Source organism: Triticum aestivum, chromosome 6B (assembly GCF_018294505.1).
Source record: "Triticum aestivum cultivar Chinese Spring chromosome 6B, IWGSC CS RefSeq v2.1, whole genome shotgun sequence".
NCBI classification, from domain to species: domain Eukaryota; kingdom Viridiplantae; phylum Streptophyta; class Magnoliopsida; order Poales; family Poaceae; genus Triticum; species Triticum aestivum.
Window position 1 is genome coordinate 465,383,840 of NC_057810.1, and position 8,535 is coordinate 465,392,374.

General features: G+C 45.9%; 2 protein-coding genes across 2 annotated transcripts; one reads left to right on the top strand and one right to left on the bottom strand.

The window, feature by feature from the left end:
* Positions 1-296: 296 nt before the first annotated feature.
* LOC123137489 (two-component response regulator-like PRR1) lies at positions 297-3,138 on the top strand. Its single transcript, XM_044557269.1, has 6 exons — positions 297-875; positions 1,019-1,180; positions 1,266-1,399; positions 1,524-1,691; positions 1,843-1,918; positions 2,037-3,138. Exons 1-6 carry the CDS (start codon positions 713-715, stop codon positions 2,882-2,884), a joined length of 1,551 nt encoding a protein of 516 aa, XP_044413204.1. The 5' UTR covers positions 297-712; the 3' UTR covers positions 2,885-3,138.
* Positions 3,139-4,721: 1,583 nt separating this feature from the next.
* On the bottom strand, positions 4,722-6,594 carry LOC123137490 (H/ACA ribonucleoprotein complex subunit 3-like protein). The gene is made up of 4 exons (XM_044557270.1): positions 6,415-6,594; positions 6,226-6,305; positions 6,088-6,130; positions 4,722-5,043 (listed from the first exon to the last, which is right to left on the bottom strand). The coding sequence occupies exons 2-4, from the start codon at positions 6,277-6,279 to the stop codon at positions 4,946-4,948; spliced, it is 195 nt and encodes a 64-aa protein (XP_044413205.1). The 5' UTR covers positions 6,280-6,305; positions 6,415-6,594; the 3' UTR covers positions 4,722-4,945.
* Between the last annotated feature and the right edge of the window lie 1,941 nt (positions 6,595-8,535).

Here is an 8,535-nt window from a genome sequence, read left to right on the forward strand (position 1 = left end):
CACTGTAGATATTTTCCTCCGGTCAGCGACCGCCAGCCTGGTCCCCCAACCAACCAAGCGGCTCGCTCTCTCCGTAGGCTCGAGCCTCAGCCGCCGTCGCTCTCACGGCGGCCGCTCGTGTCGTCACGACGCGACACGCGGCCCCACTGCGCGCGGCCGAGAGCGCGCGCGCGCTGCGGCTCCTGGCTCAGCTCGGAGCCGTGACCCTCCGAGCGGCTCGGTTTACTAGCTATTCCAACCCGCCGGCGTGGTTTGGCTTTTGCCCTTGCGGAGCCGGGCGGGCCGCGTGTTCCCCCACCCCATAGTGAAAAGCGAGGAAAAAAGGCGACGGAAATATCTCAAAGAGTGGACATCCCACCGTCGCAGACCAGCCACCGCCCCGAATAGTTTAGCATACCACCAGATAATGGAGCGGGGTGGACTGCGACGGGCGGAGGCAGCCGCCGCCGGGCGCGGCCGCCGTTCCTAGCACAGGTCACTGCTGAACCGGCCGCAACCCATCATCCTCCGGCCGCGGGAGCTCGCCGGGAGCCGAGTTGATTGGGGGGTACCAGCGGCCGCATACATGGAGGAGGACGCGTCCGCAGATCCAACAGCCGCCGCCTCGTCCTCCTGCGTCTACTTCTCCGGCTGCGGGCTCTGCTGATTCGTCGTAACGCGCCCTTGGGAAGTCTCTGCTGATTGCGCACAGGTGGCTGCCTGGGGCTTGGGTATGGTGGGCGCCGGCGAGGGGGTTCGCGCTGGCGGCAGCGGCGCCGGGGTGGGGGGAGGGCAGCCGTTCGTCGACCGGAGCAAGGTCAGGATCCTCCTCTGCGACAGCGACCCCGACAGCTCACAGGATGTGCTTCGCCTCCTCTGCAACTGCTCCTACCAAGGTCAGTTCACCTTAGGCTTGTTAATCATGTGTTTGCTGCTTGCTGTGCTAGTTTTATTGTTACTCATGCAACTAGCATCACCATACTCTCTTCTAACGATCGATGTCTCTGGTGCTGGTATTGCTGCTGCTTCTTCTTTCAAGTGACCTGCGCCAAGTCTCCACGGCAGGTGATCAACGTGCTCAACTGCGAGGGCGCTGAGATAGACATCATCCTGGCCGAGGTCGACCTGCCAGTCTCCAAGTGCTTCAAGTTGCTCAAGTACATTGGCAGGAACAAGGAACTGCGCCACATCCCCATCATCAGTAAGCTGTCTCCGGTTCCCATGGTTCTGTCCAATTCCTGTGCCATGCTTGTAGTGATGACATACGTACGGATGCAATTATGCAGTGATGTCCAATAGAGACGAGGTTTCTGTTGTTGTCAAGTGCTTGCGGCTCGGGGCAGCGGAGTACCTGGTCAAGCCGCTTCGCATGAATGAGCTGTTGAATCTCTGGACCCATGTCTGGCGAAGAAGACGGATGGTAAATGGCAATCTGTTTTTTCACCTTCACTAGTAGTGTTAAAAGAATGCTCTAAGCTGCTATGCCTGTGGTCTTTGCTGTACTGTTTATGAATTGTTCTTGAACTGAATATTGCTGTTGGCAGCTTGGTTTGGCCGAGAAAAACTTCTTCATTGACAATCTTGAGTTGGTGCTGTCGGAACCTAGTGATGCCAATACCAATAGCACCACACTCCTTTCGGATGAGACAGATGATAAGCCAAAAGGAAATAGAAATCATGAAACAAATATCTCGAGTCAACATGAATATGAGGTAATCAACTAATTTTCTCTTTCTTTCTCTGTACAAAACTTATGTTGCCGCAAATTTGTGCTTTTTACCACATATGCTGTACAATGATGAGATGCTCATTGCTGTGCATTAAGTTACTTATTAAACCGTTACTTTTTCTTATTATACCCAGTCTCCTGCCATGGACCCCCCCAAAACAGACAAATTGGAAAATTTACCTAGCATTGCAGAAGATGATGATAAAGCATGTAAGTGCCTTCACTCTGACCTTTGTTTTCCTCTTCAGCTGTTTGTGTTTTGTCCCCTCTCATACTACCTACTCATTCATAGTTCTCAGCCGGTTTCTAAAGCTTATCTTTTTACCAGCATCTCCAGGAGGAATGTTTTCACGCCCAATAAAGACTAATTTGAGGATAGCTGAATCATCTGCATTTCTAGCATATGTTAAATCAAGCACTCCAGCAAACAATCCATTGGATAATGAACTACAGAGAAAGGGTAATCAGATTGATGTTATGGATCACCAGGGTAATTTCTCTGGTGCGACCGAGAGAATAGACACTAATAGTAGTATAAATATTCAGGATGAAAAAGCTTTTGAGACGCCTGTGCAGTATCCTTTGGTATGCTTTTCTTCCTCTAACTTGCATCTGGAGCAAAGGAATGAGGGCCAACAAGATGTTTCAGGAAACCCTCCTGTATATCATTACCCATTTTATTATCCAGGGATGGTAGAGCATGGCATGGCACTTCATTCAGTTCAAAGTTTCCAAGGAAACATAAACACTGCTCAAGCTCATACACCACCAACAATGCTCCATCAATACAATGTTTATCACCAATCCCATGGTGCATCGATGCAATCGTATCAGTATAGTCCTGCTGGTATGAATGTGCATTCAAGTCATTTGTCAACGCAGAATGTGTGGTCGTCGGTATCAAGCACACCAATTCCCGAGGAAAGACACAGTCGATCTGGCAGGAGAGCTGCAGCACTTGCAAAATTCAGGCAGAAAAGGAAGGACCGCTGTTTTGACAAGAAGGTGAGGTATGTTAATCGGAAGAAAGTTGCTGAAACAAGGCCGAGGGTGCGGGGTCAGTTTGTTAGGCAGGCAAGCAACACAGATATAATTAGCACTGGTGATGATATATCTGAATATGAAGACGATGATCCATCCTCCAGGGACGTTGAGTTGGTTTCTTCACCAGAGTAGCTGAAAGGTCGTATTATATGTGAAATGGTGTGCGGATGATCATTGCTTACTTTGCAACTCAGTACTCATATGCAATACATTATTCCTGCTAATAGCAATGCATCATTTTGCTTTCACAATACATCCTCAACCCCCAACCCCTCAAAAGAACTTGTGGCATATGTATGGATATTATTGTGGACATTTTGAGCAATTGTATTTTGACAATATAAGTTAGTATCACTAGTCAGTGATACACATGGCATTGTGACAAACTCTATAGCCTCTTTGTCTCTCTGCGCTTGTCTAGTTTCATTGTCTCTGTTCTTTAATACACATGATATTTGTTTTCACCAAATGCAAGTTGAAGAGCACCATCCAAATTTGCCTAGCGGCAATGATTATTGTATAGGGGTTGTTTGCTATTGCCTGTGTGCATTTTAGGTGAAAGTTGCAAAACTGGAAATTGTGGTTGTCTGCTACCTTGCGATTCGCCCCTTACGTAAGCTGGTACTCCCTCCGTCCTAAAATTCTTGTTTTAGATTTGTCTAGATATGGATGTATTTAATACTAAAACATGACTTGATACATCCATATTTAGACAAATCTAAGATAAGTATTTTGGGACGGAGGGAGTATTAAACATGAACACAATTCCTCATTAACAGGCAAGGTGAGGATGTCAACCCCATTTGCGAATAAAAGGAAGCATAGTGTTATCTTCTCTAGCTCATAGGTATGAAGTTCAACTGGGTTAGCATGCAATGTCAGTTCAGTTTGTAGATGCTACAAGCTGAAAGCTCAGACAGTCCATTAAGATAAACTGGCATAAACTACCTAGTTCAATAAATAAATATATTTTTACTTGGCCGCTTCAGGCCCAGAAAAACACACATCGACAGTTGTTCCTCTAGTGCTTATGTTTTTGAGAAGTCGGCTACGTGTGGCTGTATAGCCTTTCCCGTTGTGGGAGCTGCTAGATCCGCCGCCTCGTGAGATGTTAGATTCGACAAAATCAAGCGGCTGGATGTTTTTCTCTTCTTTGTAACAATGATCGTGTTGCGGAAACTATTGTAACACGGATTTTTTTTGCAGCATCAGCCGTGTTGCGGAATTTATTTTTTGCAACATAGGTCGTCTTGTAGATTTTTTTCCTGTCTTCACTTCTTTTTGCAACAAAAGTATTTTTTCTTTGTCTTCACCTCTTTATGGTGTTACGGAAGAAACTTATGCAACATAACTGATGTTGCAGTCTTACTTGCAACAAAGTAGATGTTGAAAAACAAAAACACCACCATCGTTCAGCGCGAGCCCGTCGGAGGTAGAGAGACATGCGTGCGCGATCCCGTCGGAGGTAGAGAAACATGCGTTGTCCAATAGGCCACGCGTCGATCAAAGGAGGCGACGGACACCCACACTAGATCTGTCGATTGAGCGATAGCCTTTTCCAACAGACCATCTGTCGCTCGATCAAAGAACATGATTTGTTTTTCATGACAAACAATCATCTTTGAACAAACAATAACTACAGACAACAAGTTTCAGATTTGAACTCCAACGTTACCAAGTTGTGAACAAGAAAACTTAACAAATTTCAACCCCAATACAAACAATTTTCAATCAGATAATTGCTAAGAGGCGCTGGGGTGGCAACAGCAGCTGATCGCTTCGAACAAAGAAGACAGGGGTAGCTCAACACCATCAGAAGCTGCTCGTGTGAAGATCACAAATTAGCGATTTCGCTGAGCATTACATATTCAGCAGAATAGCTAAACAAGAAATCATCTCCTTGTAGCACAGAAAAAAAAAAGGGCTACTAGTCTGATTCTCATTTCAGTAACTAATAATGCAAAAGTAGTAGTTCAAACTTCAGGGCAAGGTAGATCCCAAATGATTTAGTCACACAGAGAGCACATGGTACAAAAGAGTACGACCCATCGGTAGCATAACATTACATTTAGAGATACTGCGATAACAAGCAAGATAAGTAGCAGTGATGATTCTCTCTTCACATAGCTAATCTACACTCCAAACGGCATTCAGCAAAGAAAACAGATCTCTTAGGAGGACCCATCCAGTGCTTCAGTACTTTTGTGCTGGCTGTTGGGTTGGCAGCAATCCAAACCTCTTCTTCAACAGGTAACGCTGACGGGCATACTTGTCATCCGGGGAGAAACGAGCTGTATCACAAGCAATTATGTAAGTACCATTCTTTAGCGCACTCATAGATGTTCAACATAAGAAAACTAAAATATGGATATCACAACTCATCTACATTCTACAGAACATAGCAGAACGGCACTTATAAGAGGACCCTTAGATGTGCAGAGTTAATTTATTGTTGATATGTCAACAAGAAATACAATACAGATGTTCAATTGAAAAAAACCAAGATATCACAAGTCATCTACAGGCAGAACGGACATATTATATCAGTGCTTCTAAGAGGAGCGCTCACGGCTCACCACCCAATAACATATATGATTTGAGGTATTCTACAAGTATCTACCCAAACACCTCGGTGCTCAAGGCAAGTAGGGTGGGCAATTTCTGGACTCTTTACTTTTTTCAGAATAAACCATAATAGAAATGCATAGGAAGTGAATTTTCCAGCACGGATGTTGAAAACAGAACAATTCCAGATTGGAACTTCAATTCTTACTGTGACCCCTGGGCAATCAATTATAATTCTAGTAAGAAAACATTGCTAAATAACGAAGCAACATCAGCTGATGCTACCTCGCAGTGCTCTCTAAGCATCTGTTCCTTGTTCCAACACTCAAAACAATAATACAAAGCAGGTCAAGCAAGCTGAAAATTTGATTAGATGGTGTAGCAATGTTCCCAGCATGCATCCAGCATTTTATTGATGTGTAACCCTTGGATATGTACAATGGGTACAAATGTCTCTTCGCAAGCAAGATCTTCGTTCTCCTAAAAGACCAAGACCGACACAAAAGCACCTAAAGTTTCTCCAAAAAGTATGGGCATAGATCATGCCTACGCGTCTGATGTGAGAACTAGCAGACTGGTGCTGCAACTGGACATAACAAACAGGGACATGGCACCGAGAAGGGGACGCTTATCAGACATGTGTGCCCTCTTTTACAGAACAAGACGCCGGCATACTATGTCCAAACTCTAACGAAGTCCAAACTCTAACGAAGGCACATGTAACAAGATCCAACAGCCAAGACAAAGTCAGGGAAAGGAAGTTGGTATACCTGGGTGGGCAGACTGCGTCGGCACACCGAGAGGGGATTCCTTCTGCAGTACAAGGAGCGAGAAAAAGCATCAGCACGGGGGTCACAAATACAAATCATCACATCACAGAGTAAGCGCGAGGGAAAAGACTATCCGACCTTTGTGGTGTACACCTTGACGCCCTTCTCGTTGATGTAGTACTGGAGATACATCTTGGTTCAAGGCGCGGGGATCAGCCCTGAAAAATCCGACGGAGCGGAAGCAACCGTATCCGTGAGACCGTCGACAAGTGCAATCGCTGATGGAGTCGGGGGGCGGGATTGGGGTGGGGAGAGGAGAGAAATTACCAGGAGGTTGGCGGAGGCGGAGGCGGCGAGCGGGAGAAGAAAGCGGCGGGGAGGAGGGCTGCACGGGTATCTGGCGGCTAGGGTTTGTGGGAAGCAAGGGTATAAGAAGAGGAGAAGGATTTGTAGCTGGTAAGTGGGACAGAATTGAGGGGTACTAGTGTGGTAGGACCACGAGGCACCGATGTTTTTTCTTTCCTGAAGCTACATGACGAATTAACTGGCGTGATTTGTTTAGAACTTTTTTTTTTCCTTTCTTTTGGGTAAACGGACATGATTTCGGTAACAGGTTTTTTTTGAGGTGTAACTAGGGAACAGGTTTTCTTTTTGAGAAAGAGATTTCGGTAACAGGTCGCTGACGGCGAATCCTATTTGGCGCTTATGCGCCCGCTCGCAAACTGGCGCCTGCAGGGCGCGGCTAGTTGGGCCCGGCCCATCTTCCGCTTTTCTTTCTAGAAAAAGCTGTTAAAAAATGAAGCGCTGTGAGCCGGATTCGACCCTGGGACTTAGAGGTTCACAGAACAACACAACAACCACTCGGACAAGAGTGAAGTCTGTTTTAAATGTTCAGCTTGTAGAGCTCGTCGAAAATAAACCCTCACCTCAAAATCCCTAAAATTTATACCCTGTACTCATGATCCTGGTCTAATCCCGACCCTCTCAATCAGTTTAAAACAAATTGGCACACCGGGAAAAAGACAATCCCAGTAAGATAACTTTCTACTCTCATTGATTAAGTGGACCCACGCATCATAATCATCTTCGCGGTGGGAATGGATCAGAAGTGCTCCTGCGCTAGGAATGGATTAGAAGCGCTCCTGTACGTGCATGCGTACATGTACGCGTCTAGCCGGCGGCCAGAATCGGAGCAACTTGGTGCGTTGAGCATGTGTGTTCTGTTGTGTACTTGTGCATGGATTACCTCGGAAGGTGCTTGGCTCTAGTATTATTTGTGTCTCGTCGTACTGGACGGCGCGACAACAGATGCCGTTGGCTGCACTGAGAAGACCAGCATGCGCACGCTGCGGTGAATTCCATTCCTCGCACTGGCAAGCCTTGCATCGTTCGCCTGCACTCCATGCCCATGCAAGCGCACTCCCAATTGGATGCTGTTGCGCGCGATGCCATGGTGCTCTAAGGAGGGCTCTAGATGAAGCCACTCATCATCGTGCACAGCCCAAGGTGTTAGTGTCGCCGGCGGCGTATCGGTTTGGGATGCAACTCACATTCAGTATTCACATCGACAGGTTACATATACATGGGTGTACACAAAGCACAGCTCAACTAATCCCTACAATCTAGCTAATGAGCTGAGAGAGATTAGGAGACGTGGAACAATACCTAAGGAACCGGTCCTGAATGTTCCATGCAGAATAAAATCTCTCAACCGGTTTCAGTTTTTGCTTTTCCTAAGGTTTTTTGTGAAAAAACTTTGTCAAAAACCTATTAACATAAGGTTTAATTTTAAAGTTCTCGAACGAGAAATCCAATAGTGAAAATTGTTCGGTATTTTGGTGCACGGTTTAGGAGATAAAATGTTTTGAATAAACAAATTTATAGAAAAAAAGAAAACTCAGGTTGCGACAAGTGGCACATGTCATCACCTAAGAAGGTGAGGAGTGCCCTTTGTAAGGGCGTAACTCTTAACTACCGATTTCAGTAAAAGAGACTGTGTGTTGCAACAGGGAGAAATACCCCCCCCCCCCAATAGGTCAATGTCCTTTATTTCAACATGGCATCCCATCTGCCGTTTATCCTTCTTCTCACCCTCACCGACGATGGCCTCGGTGCTCATACAACCACAACGCGTTTGAACGTGGTCAATCCTAAAGGGTCTCTCTCTCTCTCGACATACGACGAGCATTCTACTTTCTTTTCTCACCTACAAGGATTTTGCGGAGGCATGCATACATAATTCATCGATGGTGTATTTCGACTCCAATCTGATTTTGCTAAGGTGTTTGTTTGCGATTCAGATTGATGCCGTTACAAAAGAAAGACGAATCATGCGCTATTGACTAAGGTTGCACCCTTAATAGCATTTTAAAATGGTTAACATGTGAAATACCGTCATATTCAGATTCTACACAATTTTCTAAACAAATTAGGGTTTAGAAGGTATGT

What these genes read in the sequence shown, in the direction of transcription:
- LOC123137489 (XM_044557269.1), top strand. Translation starts at nt 713, where the DNA reads ATGGTGGGCGCCGGCGAGGGGGTTCGCGCTGGCGGCAGCGGCGCCGGG. An exon ending in CTGCAACTGCTCCTACCAAG is followed by an intron (nt 876 to 1,018) that starts GTCAGTTCACCT and finishes TCTTCTTTCAAG; the next exon opens with TGACCTGCGCCAAGTCTCCA. An exon ending in TCTGGCGAAGAAGACGGATG is followed by an intron (nt 1,400 to 1,523) that starts GTAAATGGCAAT and finishes TGCTGTTGGCAG; the next exon opens with CTTGGTTTGGCCGAGAAAAA.
- LOC123137490 (XM_044557270.1), bottom strand. Translation starts at nt 6,279, where the DNA reads ATGTATCTCCAGTACTACATCAACGAGAAGGGCGTCAAGGTGTACACC. An exon ending in TCAAGGTGTACACCACAAAG is followed by an intron (nt 6,131 to 6,225) that starts GTCGGATAGTCT and finishes CTTGTACTGCAG; the next exon opens with AAGGAATCCCCTCTCGGTGT. An exon ending in GACGCAGTCTGCCCACCCAG is followed by an intron (nt 5,044 to 6,087) that starts GTATACCAACTT and finishes CTTGTGATACAG; the next exon opens with CTCGTTTCTCCCCGGATGAC.